This window comes from Electrona antarctica (assembly GCF_951216825.1).
Source record: "Electrona antarctica genome assembly, chromosome: 10".
NCBI classification, from domain to species: domain Eukaryota; kingdom Metazoa; phylum Chordata; class Actinopteri; order Myctophiformes; family Myctophidae; genus Electrona; species Electrona antarctica.
Window position 1 is genome coordinate 3,975,595 of NC_136791.1, and position 24,993 is coordinate 4,000,587.

The following is a 24,993-nucleotide window of genomic DNA, read 5'->3' on the forward strand; positions in this document are numbered from 1 at the left end:
AACACATCTGCTAAGTCTTTTGTCGGTCAACCTGAATCCACTTAATGCAAGATTTGGGGGCTTTTCAAACACAACAACAAATAAGTAAAAAAAATCTAAAGGCTCTCTCTCTCTCTCTCTCTCTGTGTCGTTTACTATAGCCAGCTGTCAGACGAGTCAGAGTGTTCAATACTTCAAACATTATCATGCTTGTTAAAGGCCATCCTGTTAAATCTGGAGCGTAGTTCCGATGCCTGCCACAAGAAGGGGCTGGCCGTCCGCCAGCTTTTTACCTTCTTATTATGACGGAGCGGAGCGGAGCAGGGCTGAGCCCAACATGGGGCACGGCGGGCAGGAAGGGTCCCTCGCTATAGGAGGCCTAATTCAAACAGCATGGCCATTTCCTCTCTTGCTTTCTAATCAACTGCCGCAAAGCTGGTGTGTGGTTATGTACTAAAGCGCACGTTTTTTAATGGAGTCGAGAGGAATTACAAAGGATGTGAGACACATTTGTTGGACATGTGAGGGCTACGAGAGAGAGAGAGAGGAGAGAGAGAGGAGAGAGAGAGAGAGAAAGGAGAGGAGAGGAGGAGAGAGAGAGGAGAGAGAGGAGGGAGAGAGAGAGGAGAGAGAGAGGAGAGAGAGAGGAGGGAGAGAGAGAGAGGATAGAGGGGGGAGAGAGAGAGAGAGAGAGAGAGAGGGGGGGGGGGAGTGGGGGGGGGGGGGGTGTGACACTCATACATTACATACGTCTCTATAGCAGTGGTTCCTAAACTTTTTTCATGTCAAGGACCCCCAAATTGACACTAATTAGTCTGCGGACCCCCCCGCCCTTCCTTTTTGAAAAGGTAAGCCAGGGACCCCCCATAAGAGAAGATTTTTACGGCTCTAGCAGTGATTCTCAACCCGTTTAATTTCAAGGACCCCCCAGTTTGACATGAATTAGTCTACGGACACCCATTTAATGACATTTCTATCTCTGGGACCCCCAAATTTATGGAGCCCCTTTTGGTGTTTCAAGCATTCTGTTATACTTTAGCTATTGAAAAATAGCAGACCTACAACTTGTAGGTCTGCTATTTTTGAAAAATCGTAAAAATGCGGCACAAATCTTTGAATAGATATATAATTCTTCAGAGCGAACTTTTTTTTTTAATTTCGACGTCAGGCCTAAATGGGTTAATAGCTGGGGACCCCCTGGAACCCCACTTTGGGAACCACTACTCTATAGCAGTGGATCATACTGAAATGTTAGTCATCATCGCGAACAATATTTGTGTATTCCTGCAGCTTGCTCAGGTGGGTGGGTGAGGGATTTCACATCAGTTCAGACAATGAATGAGCACTGGGTAAATGTTCATGGGAAAGGCCTTGAATGTCAAGATGTAGTAAACCTTTCTGTGACTGACAACAGCAGACGTACGCAAGCGAGAAGAGAGAAGAAAAAAAAATATATCTCACACACACACACACACACACACACACACACACACACACACACACACACACACACACACACACACACACACACACACACACACACACACACACACACACACACACACACACACACACACACACACACACACACACACACACACACACACACACACACACACACACACACACACACACACACAGTAAATGCCAACTCAATTTAATGGACCCAGATGAAGTCATTGGCCGAAACGACTATTAAATTGGACTTGGCGTCTATAGCGTTCCGAGTGTGCGATTTCTTTTCTCGTTCTTACTAGTATTATCAATGCCCGAATTCTGCACCTGACTATGCGCTAATGGTGTGCATTATTACGCTTAGCCTTTCTTGGAATGCACTGTAGCAGACATCATCAACGCCATACTGGGAGTTAAAACAATACTAATAATACTCACTTGAAACTACACCATTTGTCATGTTTATGAATTGTGACTAAATTTCACTGAGGGACTGCCATTGTTTTTTCCACGTCATATGAAAGCAGGGAATCATAGCTTCAAATTGACATATTGGTTGTTCAGTTTGACCCACCGGTTTTGGAGATGTGGCTTATAGAGTAATATCTTGCAGAAAACAGGCTTGAAAGGTTCACTTCTGTGGACTCTAACATTACACCTAGCTACATGTTTAAGCATTTATTTCATATTTACATGTCTTCTGTGGTCTCTAACATTACACCTAGCTACATGTTTAAGCATTTATTTCATATTTACATGTCTTCTGTGGTCTCTAACATTACACCTAGCTACATGTTTAAGCATTTATTTTATATTTATATGTCGATTTCAGCTCTGACATTTATTTCAGACATGCTCTAGTATGTGAAGAGTCTGCCTGTGCTATTAACTCGTTTTGGATTAAAAAAAATAAAGTGTTTGTCCTCTGGTGAAAAGCTGGAGTTTGCGCGATGGCAGGCTCTCAGTCAAATCTGGTCACAATTGATTGCATAGGGCCAGAATGGAAACAACTGCGCAAGGACTTCTTTTTTTTTGTTGGTGCTATGCCTTTTAGACCAAGTGTTAACTTTGACTGTACTCTGTTGCTGTTTTACATTTGTGTCTAATATCCTAATCAATCAATCAATCAATCAATCAATTTGACCCTTAAAGGGTGCAGCATGCACAGCATGTAGACCAGTGGTTCCCAAACTTTTTCATGTCAAGGAACCCCAAAATGATACTCATTAGCCTGCGGACCCCCATTTGAAAATATATGCCAAGGACCCCCATAAGAGAAGCTTTTTACGGCTCTAGGGTCCCCGGTTTGACCTGAATTAGGCTACGTCCCCCTATTTAATGGCATTCCTATCTCTGGGACCCCCATACATATTGTAAAATCTAACTTAATTTAACTCTGAGACTGAGAGTGTAAATAATGTAGTTCAAGTACCAAAAAGTACAAAGTATTCATTATGCAGAATGTCCCATTTCAAGTTTAAGTGTATAATTATCACTCTTTTTTTAAAAATTGGTTGAAAATAGCAGATCTACAAGTTCACAATGCGTCGCATCGCGACACATTGTGATCTTGTAGATCTGCTATTTTCAAATGGCAGAAATGTATATAGGGCTGAAATGGTTAATGTATGTTTTGTAATAATAATCAAAATGCATTACATTTAGCAACTAAAGTTGTCAAATAATTGCAGTGGAGTAAAAAGTACAATCTTTTCCTCGGAGTACAAGTAAAAGTATTGGAAATGGGAAGCACTCAACTAAAGTGCAAATACCTCAAAATTGTACTTAAGCACAGTACTTAAGTACTTTCCACGACTGCGTCTACCACACAGTTTGCATGCCCGGTCTGCCATGAAATAGATCACCTATTTTAGCACGTGACCCTAGTAGTAAAACATGAGTTGGTTGTTGTCGTAATTAAACCAGACCTTTGTATCCATTGTTATGTATTTACTGCACGACGTGCATCCACAAAACGCTCTAGTAAGCAGCAGCACACAGTGACCAATCAGGGGACAACATGAATTAGACTTGCATCACCTCAACGGCAACAGACTGTACTCAACGCTGAACACGCGCAAAATGCAATGCCATCAGTCTCTGCTTTACACGCAGTTTGAGTCCATCTATGATTCTACTTGTAAAGATGGCGTGTATTCATTTAACCCATTTTGGACGGGGACCCCTTTTGGTGTAAGCATTATGTTATGCTTTAGCTATTGAAAAATAGCAGATCTACAATCTCATAGCGCGCCACCGAGTGGCGCGCTACGAGCTTGTAGGTCTGCTATTTTTGAAAAATCGAAGAACCACTGACAGAAACATAGCTTTTTCAGAAAACTGTCAGGATGTAGAAGACATTTTTAGAATCTGATCTCAGGTCAAAATGGGTTAAATAACGCCACTTTTCACATTGATTATCTGTGTGTGTGTGGGGGGGGGGGACAGATGAGATGAGCACTGAAATAGGTAAGGTGAAGCGTCATTCATCTTCAGCATTGTCGCTAATTGCTAATTGATCCAACTAGAGGCTGTGCAGAAGGTGGTCCCATTCGTTTAGGTTTAGCCAATTAGCACTAACACTACACGTGAATGACAAAGGACATCTGTCTTGTCTCTGTGTGTGTGTGTGTGTGTGTGTGTGTGTGTGTGTGTGTGTGTGTGTGTGTGTGCTTCATTTACACAGCGTGCGGCAGCATTATGCACCGAAAATAACGTATTTTACAATGGCTGGGGGCGTAGGCAGACCCGAGGCGCAGCCGAGGGTCTTCTACCCTCCCAGCCATTGTAAAATACCCGGTAAGCTGGGGCCTCGAGTGGCTTATTGCTTTTGTAAAACGGTTACAAACATATAGCAATATTAGTAGTTTTATTATATTAATAAAACTATTGAATTCACAAAAGTAGCTACGCTTTGCGCCACCAGAGCGAGCCACATCACTTCCTTGTTGTGCTTGGCAAGTAGGCTATGCGACGGGAGAATAGCGCTTGATATCTTTACGGGGCTGCCTGGAGCCACACATTCACAGTCATATGAGCCGGGCAGTGCTTAGACGCCCGCACGGCATGGGTTTGTAAGGCAATCAAGCACTCCCCTTCCCCAGTACAGCTACAGAGATGCGGAATCAGCTGCAAATGATATAAAGTGATTGAAGGTGTGGGTTATCGGTGAAATTTACACCGGTCACGTGACGGTAACCAGCCAATCAGAATCAAGTATTGGGACTAACCGTTTTAGAAGACATTGTTTTAGAATCGGTCTCAGTCCTAAACGGGTTAAATAAAGTATTAAAAATAATATATAAACACACAAAGATCCAAACCAAATCCGAACCTTTTTCCCGGCGATGTAGCCTCCGCCGGCCCCGAAACTCTTGGTGAACGTGCCCATCATCACGTCCACGTCGGTCGGGTCCACGCCGAACAGCTCCGTCACGCCCCTCCCGGTCGGCCCCACCGCGCCCACGCTGTGCGCCTCGTCCAGGTAGAGGTAGGCCTTGTACTTCTTCTTCAGGGCTACGATCTCAGCCAACCGCACCACAGAGCCCTCCATGCTGGAGACACACACACACATGCACACACACACACACACACACACACACACATGCATGGGTTAAAGCAGGGGTTCCCAAACCTTTTTAGTTTAGTTTTAGTTTATTAGGGTAACATCAATAGAAGAGAAATATGTGCAGGTGTGAAAAGAAACCCATGGAGGGCTTATATGTGGTTCTCACCAAAGATAATATACAAATAGTAAGTAGACAAAGTAATCAAACATAGGTATGGAAAATAACAAAAACAAAATACAACAACAAATACATTATTTACACTTGTGAAGTGTGTGTGATGTGTGTGCGAGTGTGTACGTGCGCGCATGCACGCGCGTGCAAGCCCGAGTGTGCCTAAGTGTACATGCATGTCTGTCTGTGTCTGAATATGCACAATAAAGCTACACTATGTTAGAATCAAGTGGAGAAAGTTGCTTCGAGAGGCTGGCCCTCAATCTATGTTTAAAGTTACAGAGTGAAGATGAGGAGTTGGCAATAAGTATGTGTGAATTCCAGAGTAAAGAACCTCTGACTTTTATGGAGAACTGGCTAAGAGTGGTACGGCTGAAGGGAGGATGGATATTAGCACATTGTCTAGTATTATAATCATGAACTTGAGAGTTGGTCTTAAAATATTCTTTGAAAAGGTATAGGAAGCATATTTGGAAGGTAAGTACATTTATAGATGAAAGAACAAAGTACAATGTTAATGTCATAGATAGACAATACATTTAGATCTTTAAATCTTCATGTCAAGGACCCCCAAATGAACACTTATTTGCCCGCGCACCCCCATTAGAAAAGATATTGCAAGGATGACCCCCATAAGAGAAGATTTTTACGGTTCTAGCAGTGATTTTCAACCATTTGTTATTTCAAGGACCCCCAGTTTGACATGCGTCAATGTATATTGTAAAATCAAAGTTAATTTTACTCTTGAGAGTGTACAAATGTACACTCCCTCAAGGACCCCTGGGGGTCCCCGGACCCCACTTTGGGAACCACTGGATTAAAGGTCTGGTGACATAACATTTTTCTTTATGTCAATTTATGTCAAATTTGACCATTTTATTATTTTCTTTAGGTTTTTCTGAGCTCAATTGCAAAAAAATAAAAAATAACTTTGAACATTCAGTAGATTTTCAAATATTTGTTCAAATATATATAAGAACATCATTAAATGATTTGATGAATTGAGTATGAAGTATGGAAGTATGGAAACAAGCCATAGGCTTGGCTTGGGGTTTAAATCCTTTTAGCAGAGCTTGTATTGAACTGTACTCTCCAGTGGCCTTTTTCTGCAAACTGTTAATAAAGTATTCAATCAATCAATCAATAACCCATTAAGACCTGGCTGAGTCTTGGTTCTACAAATGCCTTTTAAATCAGTGGTTTGTGCCAAAGGACCCCCCACAATGATATTTGGCTGCTAAATTCAATTTAAATTCAGCCATTTCAAAAGGTAAATGGTAACAGCTATTCATGTGGCTCTGTAATGGGCTGCCGCCGTTGGGCCAAATGGATTGTGAAAGAAGTACCTCCATGCCTTTTTTCCCCATTATGTTTGAACCTTCCTTCCTTCATAAATGGAAGCCAAAGCGGTCGTATCGGCCCATCAGTCCTACGATGTAGACACTGTGTCCACATCAATTCCCAGATCCACACAACATCTTTTGGATTTGACCAGTTGATTTGAAGCCTGGTTTATGCTGTCCTCACTGCAGAGTAACAGCATATATACTGTACTACCCCACTGATCTTTCAAGTCTGCTATCCGTCTCTTTAATCCCCCCCCCACCTCTTTTTACAACAGTCCATCATTCAGCCCTTAAAAGGCGTGCCTCAGAGGAAGGCCTTGTAAGGGTCTCTAAAGTAGACAAGAGGATTGGGGGCATCGCTGGGGGACCCGGAGCCATTCCAGACCCCATATACACAGTCAAATCCTGGGGGTTCATTTGGGCGGGAACCCCTTTTGGTGTTAGCATTATGCTATGCTTTAGCTTTTGAAAAATAGCAGATCTACAAGCTCATAGCGCGCCACCGAGTGGCGTGCTACGAGCTTGTAGGTCTGCTATTTTTGAAAAATCGAAGAACCACTGACATAGAAACATAGCTTTTTCAGAAAACTGTCATTTTCAAACAGACATTTTTAGAATCTGATCTCAGGTCAAAATGGGTTCACTCTGAGAGTGTACCCATGGTTCCATTTGTAGTACATTCTCAAGAGTTAAATCACCCTTACGGGTCCCTTTGGTTACATTTACGTATATACTCTACAAGAGCTAATTGAAGACAGACGAGGGCTTTACTGTATATTGATCGATTGAAATTCGTATTAACAGTTTGTAGAATGGGTACAGTCACCCGGTACAGTTCAATGAAAGTACAGGTCGATACAAACATCTGCTAGGTAAACACAAAATCTGCTAACGAGGATAAAACCAGAAAAAGCACTGGTTTACATCAGCATCCTCCATTTTCAATTCATCATTTTAGACTTAGATAGCATTTGAAAAAGACTTATAGCATGTCATGTAGACAGCACAATAATTGCATTGTATGTAGTCATAGCACTTCATAGTACATATGTATAGCATAGTATAGCATATATGTATAGTGTCATTATATAGATATGTTCTAGTTACGTTCTTAGCTTACGCATGTTTCATGATAAATGCATTTTATGTACTGTGTCTGTATGTGATGTATTCCCATGCTTTTTTGTTCTTGCCTATTGTAAATCGCTCTGGATTAAGAGCATCTGCTAAATGTCTAAACTGTAAATCAGAACATTTAAAACTTAAAATACATACAAAGTGTCTATACTGTCCCTGCAACGGTGGATAACCCTCTCACAGGCCCCTTTCCCACAAAAAGAACGTTGGTTCTCTAGAACATGGTTCCGTTCAAGATTTTTTTCATGGAACCAGTGGCAAATTGTCTTGTGTGTTCCGGTTCCCGAATCAACGCTCATTTTCAGTGGAAACACTCTGAACCGGTTCAATATTAGGCGAGGGGGTAAAAAAAAAAAGAAGTGAACCGGTTCAACCCCGGTGGAAAAAAGGGGCCACAGAGGTTCTCCAGGACCTGTGTGGACATCAAAGGGAAAAGGGGCTCTGGATATCAGCTGAAACATGTTCCAGTCTTTATCCAAGCCCTTTGATGTTCCCGGCCAGGGTATACGGGCTGCATTAATCCCTTTCAGAAAAGCCGCAACAACATGGCCCCCGCTTCCCCCTCTAATGTCTCTGAGCTATATCACTGTGATAAGAGCAATAAAGGCATCATTTGGATTAATATGTCGGGTGAATTCAGGCTAAACACTTGACAGACGAAGTCAGGAGTTCAGCATCGGGACTGGTTTGTGATGAAGGCAAAAAACTGCAATGCAAAACTATTAAGTCCCGGCGGCAGGCTACGATTGAGCGAAGAAGAAGAAAGTAGGTGATGAATAAATAAAACGAATGCTCGAGAAATGCTGGAAATGGAAAGAGGATAATAGCAGAAAAGGTGGGAAGGCGTTGAAAGGCAGTGAAAGACACACACACACACACACACACACACACACACAGAGAGAGAGAGAGAGTGGGGGCTGGAGGTGCATTGGAGTCAATCTCTTTGGCTTCTTTTGGCCTTGATTTGGAGCTAACGAGCAGATGGAGAGGGTCACCAGGGTTCCAGATTGCTCACTGGCAGGAGACACACAATACCTCCCAACCCCCCTCTAGTAATCAAAGAGTACCCACCAAGATGCGCACGCACACACACAGTCACACACACAGTCACACACACACACGCACGCACGCACGCACGCACGCACGCACGCACAGAATAAGGGTAAAACGCTAAGCAATAAGTAGCAGAGTCCATTACAGGGCTGATTAACACACACAGGCAGTGCAGTGAGCTGTCCTCGAGTTAGAAATAAAGATTCGGCGCTTAGTGGAGTCCGAGGCCGCTTGAGCTGAACTCCAATAAAACAACCGCACCTGTAAAAAGCCTGCAGTTACACTGATTGATTAAACGGATCGAGTAGCCAGAGACCTTTGTCTGCCGTGTGTTGGTATTGTGCACGTCCGGCCGCACGCATGTACGTATCTGCACTGGTGCACGTGAGCATGTGAGAGAGAGAGAAGAGAGAGAGAGGATGTGTGTGTCGCGTGCGCGTATATGTGGTATAATTAAAGCTCTGTGTGTGTGTGTGTGTGTGGAGGCGGCGCTGCTGACCTGTAGATGCCTTCCACCATGATAAGTAGCTTCCTCCAGGGTCTGTGGGTGCGAGGCTGCCCACTGCAAATAGCCTCTCTCAGTAGCTTCTCTAGACTGTGCATGTCTGACACACAAACGTACACACACAGTCACACAAACGTACACACACAGTCACACACACACACAGTTTAAAAACAAGAGGGCGAGAAAGGTTCAGCGAGTTAAAATCTGAGCTCAGTCAGTACACACACACACAAAAGCATCAATCGTGATCCCCATAAAAGTGCATATAACAATAAAGTATACAAGAGCCTCTCTCCTTGCAAACAATACAGAGTTCTATCACGCTGAGCAAATCACTGCATGCAAAGTCAACATTTGTCGAGTCCACATCCAACAATCACTCCCCGCAGGGCGCACGCACGCGCGTGCGCGCACACACACACGCACACGCACACGCACACACACACACACACACACACACACACACACACACACACACACACACACACACACACACACACACACACACACACACACACACACTTTATCTGCCAGCAACACCTTCCACAAACTACAAAACAGGAAATGCCTACGCAGCACGGTGCGCACCTGCAACGTCTAACCCTCTGACATGATTCTACCCACCCTGGCGTTGGTTCTCAGATGCGCTACACGGACCCCAATAACCCATTTTGACCTGAGATCAGATTCTAAAAATGTCTTCTACATCCTGACAGTTTTATGAAAAAGCTATGTTTCTATATGTCAGTGGTTCAGATCTACAAGCTCGTAGCGCGCCACTCGGTGGCGCTACGAGCTTGTAGATCTGCTATTTTTCAATAGCTAAAGCATAACATAATGCTAACACCAAGAACTAATAGTTCTCATGTCTTGTTTTTGTCTTCTTTTTTTCTCATTATATGGATTTTGGCCAGGCCAGAAATGGATTTGGACAGGCGGACGCCTGCCCTCGCCTTATTGTAGATACGCCTCTGGTTGGTATACATTCTAAACTACATTCCATAGTGTAGGTATGCAGATTGGAGAAGCCACTCCTGTAGACTTCCGAGTGACACAATACTCTGGTTGTTGACATGGTCAGGTCATTATCTGCTTTCCCTTTTCCGTTCACAGACAATTCATGGAATGTACTTTTCCAAATGAATGACTATATTGATGGCAATGGTTTTTATAATGCCTTGCTGCAGGCACAGGAATTCAACCAGCAGATGGCAGTATTGAACAGCTGTAGTTAATGAGGTCTTTCCTTGGCCTGTGAGCACCAGCTGTCCTATAGGGTCTGCCTAATTGGGTTTACAACAGTGGTTCTCAGAGTGGGGGTCCGGGGACCCCTAGGGGTCCTTAAGAGGGTCCCAGGGGGTCCCCAGCTAAATGATAATTAGGAACCAAATGGAGCCTTATGGGTCTGTAACTCAGAGAGTGTACACATGGAACCAAATGAACCCCGACAGGTCCATTTGGTTCCATTTGTACATTCTCTGGGTTAAATTAACATTGATTTTACAATATAAATTGGGGTCCCAGAGATAGAAATGCCATTAAATGAGAGGACCGTAGCCTAATTCAGGTCAAACTGGGGGTCCTTGAAATGAAAATAGTTGAGAATCACTGCTTAGAGCCGTGAGAATCTTCTCTTACGGGGGTCCCTGGCATATCATTTCTAATGGGGGTCCGCGGGCTAATGAGTGTCAATTTGGGGGTCCTTGACATGATTTTTTTTTGGCAACCACTGGTTTACAATACTGTACTTCATAGCTGGCTACAACATGCATAGTAAACTGTCCCACTTTGTATAATTGATGCATTTTTGTTAAAAAGTTTAATCTTGATTTGAAATGGTGGGGGGGAAAACATCTAACGCACAACATCTAAGCACAGCAAAGACTAAAGCAAACTCACTCAGTGTTTCCATGCAAACACAGATGGAATAATCAGGTTACAACAACCATTTGAATGAAGCATAATAAATGCATAACAGTTGGTTGTGGCATTAAGTTGGGTTTCAATGTTTTACTTCAGACATGCACACCTCAAGAAACCCCCAAAGAACTGTATGAGATCAGATTCTATAAATGTCTTCTACATCCTGACAGTTTTCTGAAAAAGCACATGTTTCTATGTCAGTGGTTCTTCGATTTTGCAAAAATAGCAGACCTACAAGCTCGTAGCGCGCCACTCGGTGGCGCGCTACGAGCTTGTAGATCTGCTATTTTTCAATAGCTAAAGCATAACATAATGCTAACACCAAAAGGGGTTCCCGCCCAAAATGTTAAATATTATCCCGAAAAGGGAAAACAGATAATGACCTGACCATGTCAACAAACCAGAGTATTGTGTCACTCCGGAAGTCTACAGGAGTGGCTTCTCCAATCTGCAATTCTGCATACCTAATGCCATGGAATGTAGTTTAGAATGTATACCAACGGTAAAGTCACAGAGCTAAAATAAGCCGTCGGTCTGATGTTAACTAACACGCTCCTATGCAAGTTGTATGCATAGGAGTTCAATAGGAGATTTCCATAAAGTGTTGAAAGCTCGTCTTTTTAGATGACCCGCCAGTGTGCAAAAAAAACACGTTTTGCATTTAAATGCAAACAACAGACTGTGTTACACTTCAAAGTGTTAGCTGTATCATCTCTTCCAGATCTATTTGAACTATTTCACACCACATAGGATAGGAATGCTCTCCAGTGTGTGTGTGCTTATAGGAGAACGAGCAAACCTGTTTAGTCACATCTCTGTAAACAGATTCTCCCCTTCAAACTGAGTGGTATCACTCATCATCAGAATGCTTGGCCTGACATGCTTTGTGTTGGCGTGCATTCACAAATATAAAACTTGCACTCTGCAGCACTGTGTTTTCACAATGCCTGTACCTGCCTTTTGTTGTTGTTAAGTTGAGCAGTATAATAACCCTCTTAGCAAACAGAAGCCTCGTACCCAACCATTTTACAACCTGGTATTTCCCTACTTTGGTCATGTCATTGAAGGTGGGAAAAAATCAAAGAAATTGAAAAACTAACAACATTCACGAAATGTTTTACTAAATAAACCCATTTTGACCTGAGATCAGATTCTAAAAATGTCTTCTACATCCTGACAGTTTTCTGAAAAAGCTATGTTTCTACGTCAGTGGTTCTTCGATTTTTCAAAGCTCGTAGACCTACAAGCTTGTAGCGCGCCACTCGGTGGCGCGCTATGAGCTTGTAGATCTGCTATTTTTCAATAGCTAAAGCATAACATAATGCTAACACCAAAAGGGGTTCCCGCCCAAAATGGCTTAAAACATTTAGGACATTTAGAGAGATTAGTATTATTATACAAGCTCACACAGCGTCACGCACGACTGCGTGACGCTGTGTGAGCTTGTGGATCGGCTGCGTTAGCCATTTTTTTTAAATGGGGTTCATGTGCTTAAAATGAAATAAAAGTGAGTGTTGGCATGGAGAGAGTGGAGCAGGCCAGGGTGTAATGCCGGGGGGGCAGGGAGGATGGGAGGGGTCGGGCCGCGGAGATGCCCGAGGGCTTCTACTTTCAGACACTTGGCCTCTAGCCCATTTTGACCCGAGATCAGATTCTAAAAATGTCTTCTACATCCTGACAATTTTCTGAAAAAGCTATGTTTCTATGTCAGTCGTTCTTCGATTCTTCAAAAAATAGCAGACCTACAAGCTCGTAGCGCGCCACTCGGTGGCGCGCTACGAGCTTGTAGATCTGCTATTTTTCAATAGCTAAAGCATAACATAATGCTAACACCAAAAGGGGTTCCCGCACAAAATGGGCTAGAGTCTGCAGGGAGGACAGGCTCTGCTTGTACCTGTCAGTACGTATTTGCAGCCAGGGGTTCGTCTCCTACGGGAGGGAGGGAGTTTTCCAATGCCAGAACATATCGGGGTGTTATATTATTCATGCTCGTTCCTTTCGTAACAAAAATAATGACATTATCAATTATCATTAAAGGGGGTGTACAGTAAGTGTATTTCTTATCATCATTATAAGAAATAATCATAGCGCGCCACCGAGTGGCGCGCTATGAGCTTGTAGGTCTGCTATTTTTGAAAAATCGAAGACCGACTGACATAGAAACATAGCTTTTTCAGAAAACTGTCAGGATGTAGAAGACATTTTTAGAATCTGTCTCTGCAGGGCTTTAGTAACAGAAAATACACGTTCTTATATCCATTCAGGAGAGAGATCCCACAAAGGTAATTTATCAGCTTCAATTTGATAGTTTCCCAGGGCAAAGTTTTTCAGTTTTTCTTCTGTTTCACCACTTTCTGATGTCACTGATATCCTGTATCCTTCCATCCCTTTTACTAAACAGCTGGAGAGACCCTCCCCTGTCACTGAACAAACAATCTAGCAATGATTGCTATCAGACTATTTATTACACCCATTTACGTTATTTGAACAAAATAAACCATTTCACTTACAGCCCTTTTAACGCAACTGGTGGTGAACTGGGGTTACAAAGGCAATCGGAGTAAAGGCCTATTCATAGTCTGGATTTTTGGTGGTGAGGTGACCACCGCTCCGGTGGTGAGGTGACCACCGGAGCTGAAATAACGTTGAGCGGTGGTGAGTAAAAACAGAGAGAAGGGCTGGAGCGGTGGCGGTGGTTTGCTCTTCACCGCGGCTCGTGACGTCATGTTGTAGTTCGGTGGTCACCTCACCACCGTAAATCCAGTATGAGCCTTAACCCAAAAATCGTGAAAATGCGGCACAAATCTTTGAATGTTATATATATTCTTTCGGAACACTTTTTTATTTATTTCGACGTCATGCCTAAATGGGTTAAGAAGGCAGGGTTCCCCAATAGGCGGCCCGCGGGCCATTTGCGGCCCGCGGAGCGCCCCCTTGCGGCCCGCGGAAGAAAATAAATACAAATAAAGGCTATGCATGTCAAACCCTTTTCAAATGGGGTCCTGCCCTGAAAATGAATTTTCAGGGCAAGACCTCGACCTCACTCGTGCGGACTCGGCCCCCAGCCTGGTACCCTAGTCAAAATATGGCCCTTGAGGAAAATGAATTGGGGAACCCTGGGTTAAGGTGTTTACGGTTTACAATGAAAGACTCTGGCTGTACTTACTGTTGTGTTTGAACACCCTGATGGTTGCTCCCGATAACCTGGCTCCCAGGATGAGAGACGTGTGATTCAACTCATCACTCAGTATCAAGCAGCCCTGAATAAACAGCAAAGAGCAAAGATGTCATTCTAATCTAAATAAAATCACCTTCAAGCTCCCAAATGATCTTGCAATATAGTGCTAAAAAACATGGTGCTGAATGCAATTCTCTCACTATCATTGTAAAATAATACTAATATGATGAATAATGGACAGAAAAATGTTTATGCAAACTTAAATATCATTAAGTAGTTACTTAAACATGAACAAAAAACGCCCCCACAGTAGCATTGATTCCATTAAAATAATGCACAGATTTCTTGGAAAACACTTGATAAAATGTTGCAACGAGAACAAGATTGACGGCGTTCTTTCTCTGCCTGGCATTGCCGAGACTTTGTGATGTTAGTTGACGTCATGCTGCTCATAATGTAGTTTATGGACAGTGTGGGAAAGCTCTGCATCATCTCAGAGGCATCCAGGGCACTAAATAATGTAATGAATAAAAGAGAAGTGAAATTGCTGTCATCAGCAAAAAAAAGAAAAGTGTGTATTCACCATAAAGTGTGTGTTACTTTAAGTTGAACTATATTATCCCATTTTGGGCGGGAACCCCTTTTGGTGTTTTAAACATTATGTTATAATTTAGCTATTGAAAAATAGCAGATCTACAAGCTCATAGCGCGCCACCGAGTGGCGCGCTACGAGCTTGTAGGTCTGCTATTTTTGAAAAATCGTGAAAATATTTATTTCAGAAAACTGGAGGATTTAGAAGATTTTTTTTTAATTTTGAGGTCATGCCTAAATGGATTAAGTTGAACTATATTATGTTTCAAAGAGGCGTTGGCACTTCAATCGTACAGAATGAACGTGACTGCTGAAGATACAGGATGGCAGATTTGTATTCCCTCAATGGTTTACTGCAAATCATTTGTGTCTTAATCGCGGTCAGATCTGTAGTGAGTACTTTTCCCCATGCAATATGCTCCCACCAAGATTTCCCTATTCACAAATCCTATGCAAATTAATGAACCTTGATAACGTGACAATCGAAACCTTCGTGACAACTGCTTGATACTGAAACTGTACACGTTTGCCAACATCGAGAGGAAATTACTTCTCGTTGTGCATTTGTACTGGACACCATTTCAGTGCAAGTTTGGCCTGAGGTCCAGCTGGCTGGTCCCTATAGCCTGCCAGCAGCTGTCCCTCTAGTTTTGGCCCAGTACGGCCTGGCCCAGTTCAGCCCGTCTCTGTGCGATACCACTGGCCGTCTGTGTAGAGAGTACACTCTGGGACACCCCTCCCCCCCTGCGGTGGGCTATCTCCAAAATGGTCCTTAGGGGCTACAGTACATCGACCACTTGAGCTGCATAAATGGCCACATCCTCAGCACTTAACGCATTTTGGGCGGGAACCCCTCTTGGTGTTTCAAGCATTCTGTTCTACTTTAACTATTGAAAAATAGCAGATCTACAAGCTCATAGCGTGCCACCGAGTGGCGCGCTATGAGCTTGTAGGTCTGCTATTTTTGAAAAGTCGTGAAAATGTGGCACAAATCTTTGAATATATATTTCAGAGCGAACATTTTTAACTAAATGATTGGCTTCTGGGGGGTCCCTGAAACTACATATTTTGAGATGGGGGTCCGTGGCCCAATAGAGATAATTCTGGGGGTAATTCTGGGTTTTTCAGAAAAATGTTAGGATTTAGAAGCCTTTTTTTTTTTAATCGACCTCAGTCCAGAATGGGTTAAACCCCCAAACCACATTCAACCTCACCTCACCCTGCTCCCATCAAGGCCAATCAGCGATAGTCGTGCTGTGTGTTGCCCCTGGTAACCCGTGATAGTGGGTGTGTGTGTGTGTGTGTGAGCTGTGCTGGTGTGTGTGTGTGTGTGTGTGTGTGTGTGAGCTGTGCTGGTGTGTGTGTGTGTGTGAGCTGTGCTGGTGTGTGTGTGTGTGTGTGTGAGCGTGTGTGTGTGTGTGAGCTGTGCTGGTGTGTGTGTGTGTGTGTGTGTGTGTGTGTGTGTGTGAGCTGTGCTGTGTGTGTGTGTGTGTGTGTGTGTGTGTGTGTGTGTGTGTGTGTGAGCTGTGCTGGTGTGTGTGTGTGTGTGTGTGTGTGTGTGTGTGTGTGTGTGTGTGTGTGTGTGTGTGTGTGTGTGTGTGTGTGTGTGTGTGTGAGCTGTGCTGGTGTGTGTGTGTGTGTGTGTGTGTGTGTGTGTGTGTGTGTGTGTGTGTGTGTGTGTGTGTGTGAGCTGTGCTGGTGTGTGTGTGTGTGTGTGTGTGTGTGTGTGTGTGTGTGTGTGTGTGTGTGTGTGAGCTGTGCTGGTGTGTGTGTGTGTGTGTGTGTGTGTGTGAGCTGTGCTGGTGTGTGTGTGTGTGTGTGTGTGTGTGTGAGCTGTGCTGGTGTGCCAACAGACCGGGGGTAACTATGGGTAATAAATGCCCCCGAGCACCGAGCAGTGCCTTTCATCAAGCCCTGCCCTTTCCTGTCCATGTGTCTGAATGTCACAGCAAACCGTCCCCCTGGCTACTGTAATGTGTAATTATTACAACTTTAATTAATGGTACTGGGTGGGGGATTTGTTAGCAGTTGAATGTAGTTGACGATTATTATTCATTAATTTAGGCCGTAATGCAAGCATGGAACAAAAGCTAGGCTAATGAGATGAACGTATTCCGTGGACGTTTGGGCCCATAGAGCAAGCGCTTTTCTTCCTATGCTGTATGACATTCTATGTGTTTAAGAACGGACTTTCTGTGTGGAGTTTGCATGGTGTCCCCTAGGGTAGGTACCCTCACAAAAACATGCAGTAATCCTGGTCTCTAAAACTACCTCCCCCTGGCCTGATGGAGGGGAAAGGAACTGGTCGGAATAACGTGTTCCTTCCACGCGCTATGTCCGGCCAGGGAAATTCCCCCCTGTCAGGTGTAAAGGAGCAACTTGGACTCCTAATGCCTCCTCATGAAGGAGGCATGTGGTCAGTCCGCTGCCCCCCCAGGTTGGCAGAGGAAGTGTAGCGCCCAGGATTACATTAGATAATTGGCACTGGGTGAAAAAACTGGGTTGCAAAATCGTGGATACCTTGCCAACCAGTGCCGGGATGTTCATGGAGTTGGCGCCAAAACCCATCCCCATGATCATGGACGATTCTACTCCGAGGAAGCGCGCCACAAGTTGCTCCAGTTCCTCATGGATGCTCAGATTACCTGCAAGAGACAGATAGCGATAAATGATATGACACTCACAGTAGCAGTCCAGACAGTATTTCAGGGTTATGGTTTTGTCAGATTTACCGGATTTACAGCCCAGTATTTCACTGTTATGATTGTGTTTGACTGACCCCAATGGTATTTAACCCATTTTGACATGAGATCAGATTCTAAAAATGTCTTCTTCGTTTTCTGAAAGAGCTATGTTTCTATGTCAGTCGTTCTTTGATTTTTCAAAAATAGCAGACCTACAAGCTCGTAGCGCGCCACTCGGTGGCGCGCTATGAGCTTGTAGATCTGCTATTTTTCAATAGCTAAAGCATAACATAATGCTAACACCAAAAGGGGTTCCCGCTAAAAATGGGTTAAATGGTCATGGTTTTGTTGGAATTCTTTACGCATTCTTACGTTTCGAAAGCCGTGCATGTGACTGCATTCTGAGCAAAAGCATTAGTAGTCACATGACAGAGATTCTGGACTAGCTTCGAGTCACATCAGTGCCTCTCACTCCTTGAAATTCCTGTTAACCCATTTTGACCTGAGATCAGATTCTAAAAATGTCTTCTACATCCTGACAGTTTTCTGAAAAAGCTATGTTTCTATGTCAGTCGTTCTTCGATTTAAAAAAAATAGCAGACCTACAAGCTCGTAGCGCGCCACTCGGTGGCGCGCTATGAGCTTGTAGATCTGCTATTTTTCAATAGCTAAAGCATAACATAATGCTAACACCAAAACCGCCCAAAATGGGTTAATGTAGTTTTTCATCCCAGGCCATTCCACCACAGTGTAAAGACTGTTCTGCTGACAGGAATCAGACCAGAACACATGGGGACAGAACTCAAAGGATTGGGTTTGGTTCATTGGTCAGTCGGTCCGTCCATCCGGGGTTCATATACGTATATAGATCTTATTTCTAGCTCTTGGCAACAGGATTACAGTCAGAGCTCCTGCTATAATATTAACCCATTTAGGCCTGGAAAAAAAATGTCTTCTAAATCCTGACAGTTTTCTGAAATACCTATGTTTCTAGGCCTATATCACTCAATATTTCATGTCAAGGACCCCAAAAATTATCTGTAATTGGCCTCCAAGACCCCCCCATCTGAAAATATGTTGTTCCAGGGACCCTCCAGAAGCAAAGATTTGAGTTAAAAACATTTGTTCTGAAAAAATATATTCCAAATTTGAGGCACATTTTCACGATCTTTCAAAAATAGCAGACCTACAAGCTCGTAGCGCGCCACTCGGTGGCGCGCTATGAGCTTGTAGATCTGCTATTTTTCAATAGCTAAATTATAATTTAAAACACCAAAAGGAGTTCCCGCCCAAAACGGGTTAACCCATTTAGACATGAGGCCGATTCTAAAGACGCCTTCTAAAACCTAACCAAAGGTTTACACGCTTGGTGACTGCATGGGGTCCCCCTGGGCTCTACACTAGGTCTGCTCCTTTTTTGCCTCTACACATATCTTCACCACAAAAGACCAGATGACACGTTGTGAGCTTGTAGATAGATGCCATTTTCGCAGAATGTTCGCCCCCAGAATAGGGACCCTATGTGGTAAAAAAAATAATCTGTATTGACAAAATGCTAGACATTTTGGCAATACAGATTTTATTTTTTAATAAAAAAAGATCTGATTGACTGACACAACATGTGTGGTTTGGGTCGGGTCTGCAAGTGTCATTTCCTTTTTCCATTTATCCCTTAGTGTACATAAGCTCACTAAAATACAAACACCACAGCCAAATCAAATAATTGCTAAAATCACCAGCTTCACCAGCTGGTATGAGATTAGAGACCAAGCAGAGTTAACAGTATGGTTAGATATCATTGACTGGGGCAATCACCACCTGGCCTGGAGCGAACGGTGCATTCATAGCAACGTCAATGAGTTCATCACTGGAGGGAAATATCAACAAAAAAATAAGTCCCACAGCACCCACAGACAGCCACAGCCTGGAAGTTTCAGGAATAGGGGAGAGGATTGCTATTGAGTGGTGCGTATAAAAACAGAAAGCACTGAGGCGACTCTCCCTTTATGGTGTTTTACATTCGCTGCCTTCCATCAGGCCGCGTGCCAAGTCAAATCGATTCATACATTTCCTCAACCACTCGGGCTCAGAGCCCCCCTGCCCGTATGTGCAGCTTTTTTTAATCAGACCCACATTGACATTCAGTCTCTTTATACAGCATTTTCCCTCTCAGGCTTGCCTCCTTATTGATATGCTAACTTCATACGGAGGCTTTGGTTCCCAACACCCCAAGGTAATAGAGTCCTCATCACAACTACCTGAAATTAGAGTTATTATGGGCATCTGTTTAAAACAAACAGACCAGAGAGCAGGTGCCGCTACCCGTTTTATTACCAGGGTTCATCCGTCTGCCAACCGATGTTGTCGACACCCGAATGCCAAATAAATATTGCAAATGTGCAATCTGCGGCGTTGTGGAGAGAGGTGGTGGCGGTGATCGTATTTGCAAAACCTCAAAGCGAAATCTATTATTTTCCTTTTCTAAGCAACCATGACTGACAGGTTTCCTCAAAGCACCCACAGCAAAGTTAAACAGATCTCATTTATTTAAACCAGGGCAGGAGGGGTGCACAAACGTTTCCATGCGGAGGATTCCCCCCCTCCCGAGTAGCAATAGCCTTTAGCTGCGGCCCCCATACACACACACACACACACACACACACACACACACACACACACACACACACACACACACACACACACACACACACACACACACACACACACACATATATATGTATATATAATATATATATATATATATATATATATATATATATATATCCCCCTCCCAGTGGCCCCTGGGGGCAGCAGCCCTCACTTTTAGAGTCACTGGACTAGATGATTGTACATCTAGCCGTGCATGCCATCACTACTACCGTCATGATAATTAAACACTGGCTTAACTGCTGTGATAACTGCTGGTCGCACCCCAGTCTGATTTCTGTTAATCATTGTGTGAACAGTAGGAAAGGGCTGGCTACGCATTAACATACGTCTACGAATGTTTAACACATCTCGTTTCAAACTCACTCCCACAATAACATCGATCACATGATGCCATCGATCACATGGTGCCATCGATCACATGATGCCTTGTATTCATAAAGCGCATAGTGTTCTGTGCCATGGGAGAGTCCACTCCACACCCCAAGAGAAATGAACTGATAGCAGTTCATGTAGCAAGTAAGACAGGTTGGGAAAGGCTTTGTTTGCTTTATTAAGGAGATCTACTTTGGTATTAAAGGTCAAAGTAACAAGTTCTACTTCTTATAATTTTTATCCCACGATTTTGCCACCCATTTTTTTTTCACCCAGTGTCAATTATCTAATGTAATCCTGGGCGCTACACTTCCTCTGCCAACCTGGGGGGGGCAGCGGACTGACCTCATGCTTCCTTCTATGCATGAGGAGTCCAAGCTGCTTCTTTTCACCTGACAGGGGAGAGTTAAAATAAAAAATAAATTGCAGACAATTTACACAAATGTTTTTTTTTTTTTGGGGGGGGCTTTTCCAAATAAAACTTTTAAACTTAAGAAACGGTTAACACACTCACTGACAGGTATCCATTCATTCATTCTTCCAAAACCCCATGTTTTTCAGTGAAACCCTCATTTTGAAGGTCCACCGGCATCCGAGACGTGAACCGGATGTAGGAAAACTTTTGTTTTGTTATGGGCCGTTCCGCCGTTGAATAAAACTAGTTTTGACCAAAAACGCAATCTGGGAAAATAATCAGAGATAAATGCATTTATCTGGATCTGATAACGTGGAGGCGGACGGCAGGCGAAATGAAATGTTCACTAGTTCTGGTTCATTTCCTGTTGCATCTGTCGCAACCTAGAACAATGCATACGTTACGTTGGCGAAGATAAATCATAAATCACTGAAAAGACCACATGACGTAAATTTACATCATCGGCGCTTAACCGTTAGACTTGACGTAAATCTACGCGAACGGCAGTGAATGTGTTTAATGTCCAAATACAACTTGCACTTTGAGTGAATAGAATGCTTTGCAGCATTTTTGAGTATGTTCCACCCAGAATAGAACGCTTTGCAGCACTTTGGAGAACGTATGTTCCACCCAGAATAAAAGTACCTCATGTGGACCAACTCATGGACTATGATGGCGTCGCTGCTCTAATAGAGACACTGGGGTGTTTAATAATGGATGCTTAATAAGGTCTCACGGGATACACATGCTTGTTATTCCTTAACCCATTTTGACCTGAGATCAGATTCTAAAAATGTCTTCTACATCCTGACAGTTTCCTGAAAAAGCTATGTTTCTATGTCAGTGGTTCTTCGATTTTTCAAAAATAGCAGACCTACAAGCTCGTAGCGCGCCACTCGGTGGCGCGCTATGAGCTTGTAGATCTGCTATTTTTCACACCAAAAGGGGTTCCCGCCCAAAATGGGTTAACCCTCTCACTGAGCCAAAGGACTCAAAAACAGGCCCATTTTGAAAGAGGAATACAGTAAACATATAAATAAATAAATAAACAAAAATGAGTTATGGATGGTGCAAGGGAGGGGACTTTATATTTGCCCTCATGTGCTGTACTTTTATTCCTCTGGTTCCGTCTCTGAGGTACGGCTCCAACTATTGATCGTCTTCTAAATTATATCCAATACCTTTTCAATTAATCAAATATTCAAGAAGGGCATCATTGTATAGGCCTATCAACATATCAACAGGGGAGGGGGGGGGATTAATAGATCATTTTAATAGATTTGTTTTATAATTGTCTATATCGATTAGCTCATAGCTTGTAGGTCTGCTATTTTTGAAAAATCAAAGAACCACTGGCATAGAAACATAGCTTTTTTTTGGAAAACTGTCAGGATGTAGAAGACATTTTTAGAATCTGATCTCAGGTCAAAATGGGTTAAAACATCAGTTATGTTATTCAAATTGATAATTGTTTTCTAATCAATTAAATCGATTAGTTTGATTTGCTGTTGCACCATTACTCTGAGGTCTGTCAATTCTCTTAATAGCGTGCAGCTCTTAGTGCAAAACAATTCAACAAACCCACTCCCCCCCGTGTGAGAGCCAGAACTACAGCAAGTCATCTATCACCGTCAGATAGCCTGCGCTCATATATCACCGAGTGTGTGGTGGCAGCGCTAGCTAGGCTGTTCAGCTACGAGTCACAGTGACAGAGCAAAACAGGAACATGGTACACTTTGCTAAGCATGTATGACAGTGGGTACATGACACTGTGCTCTCTCTCCCTCTCCTGTACACTACACACTGTGTGCTCTCTCTCTCTCCCTTGTACACTACACACCTGTTTACCCCAACACCGGTCCTGACCTATAAACACACAGTTGGGAGCCATTCATCTTCTTCTTTTTTAATACACCTTATACAACAGCAAGACACTGGAACACGATTCTCCACTCCAGAACCCTGAGCACAAAGACTTTGGCTGGATCGAAGTTCAGAGAATAAAAATAATTTAAAATTCTATACATCTAGACGCCACAAACCCATGCTTTCAGATATGGTCCCTTCTAACTCTGCCATATAGCTCAGATCTTCGATGGCCTATTTTATTTTATGTCTGAGGCGTTTCGTAATGTTACACTACACCATGATAAACCCCCCCCCCCCCCCCCCCCCCCACCCAAAGCTCAGTGTGGGCAAGTATGTAATGATCTCTGCCTATGCCCCAAACTGTACATAATTTAAACAAAGGGTGAATAATTCATATAACATTGCAGCCGCTGGAAAGATAATTAAAGATTTGAGCAGTATAATTCATGAGAAAGCTAATAAATGATGGTGCATGTTTCCCCCTTTTGATGGTTACGCATTTTGGTTACCCCGACAGCACAGCACAGCACAGCACAGCAGTGTTCTAGCATTTCTGTACCTGAACCCATAAAATGACAGTAGCTGGAATAAACAAATCCACCGTAACCACTTTCAATCATCCCTATTGGGCATGTCATTATAGGCGAAACTAAGGTGTTGTTTGTATTTTAATTCAAATGAGCAAAAATAGGTCAAACACAACAGCCATTTTCCCCTATTTGTCGTACAACAAAGTATATAGGGCTTATTACTGTGAGTGGACGAAGCACCTTTTTTATTAAAACTATAAAATGAACTCTCAGTTATTAGGGGTTCACAGTGAAGAGGAAAATCATAGCGTTCTTCAAGCCTGCATGAAATAGAAACTCATTTTTTAGGCGTTTAAAAAGATGACTCACCCACTTCCTGTCGGGTGCTGCAGACCCCCACCCCGTACTGGAGCGTAACGTCAGCCACCGTTTTCAGGAAATCAGGGTTGTTCTCAGCGAAGCCCAGGTAGTTGTAGGAGCCCACGTTGATGACGTTGTTTATTCGCTTCCCGGTTAACCTGCCAACATGAAAAACACTGCTATCATAACACTGCTAATCATAACACTGCTAATCACAACACTGCTAATCACAACACTGCTAATCATAACACTGCTAATCATAACACTGCTAATCATAACACTGCTAATCATAACACTGCTAATCACAACACTGCTAATCATAACACTGCTAATCACAACACTGCTAATCATAACACTGTTAATCATAACACTGCTAATCATAACACTGCTAATCATAACACTGCTAATCATAACACTGCTAATCATAACACTGCTAATCATAACACTGCTAATCATAACACTGCTAATCACAACACTGCTAATCATAACACTGCTAATCACAACACTGCTAATCACAACACTGCTAATCATAACACTGCTAATCACAACACTGCTAATCATAACACTGCTAATCACAACACTGCTAATCATAATACTGATAATCATAACACTGCTAATCATAACACTGCTAATCATAACACTGCTAATCATAACACTGCTAATCATAACACTGCTAATCATAACACTGCTAATCACAACACTGCTAATCACAACACTGTTAATCACAACACTGCTAATCATAACACTGCTAATCACAACACTGCTAATCACAACACTGTTAATCATATCACTGTTATCATAACACTGCTAATCATATCACTGCTAATCACAACACTGCTAATCATATCACTGCTAATCATATCACTGTTATCATAACACTGCTAATCATAACACTGCTATCATAACACTGCTAATCATAACACTGCTAATCATAACACTGTTATCATAACACTGCTAATCATAACACTGCTAATCATAACACTGCTATCATAACACTGTTATCATAACACTGCTATCATAACACTGCTAATCATAACACTGTTATCATAACACTGCTAATCATAATACTGTTATCATATCACTGTTATCATAACACTGTTATCATAACACTGTTATCATAACACTGTTATCATAACACTGTTATCATAACACTGCTAATCATAACACTGCTAATCATAACACTGC

The 24,993-nt window shown here is 42.9% G+C and overlaps 1 protein-coding gene across 1 annotated transcript in view; it reads right to left on the reverse strand.

The window, feature by feature from the left end:
- The window catches only part of sptlc3 (serine palmitoyltransferase, long chain base subunit 3), a 55,348-nt gene that overhangs the window by 14,220 nt on the left and 16,135 nt on the right, over positions 1-24,993 (reverse strand). Inside the window, exons 4-8 of the mRNA XM_079512675.1 lie at positions 23,818-23,966; positions 17,429-17,553; positions 14,305-14,398; positions 9,210-9,315; positions 4,769-4,988 (exon numbers count right to left, since the gene is read on the reverse strand). Of these exons, the coding sequence (XP_079368801.1) occupies positions 4,769-4,988; positions 9,210-9,315; positions 14,305-14,398; positions 17,429-17,553; positions 23,818-23,966 (694 nt within the window). The remainder of the gene's footprint in view (positions 1-4,768; positions 4,989-9,209; positions 9,316-14,304; positions 14,399-17,428; positions 17,554-23,817; positions 23,967-24,993) is intronic.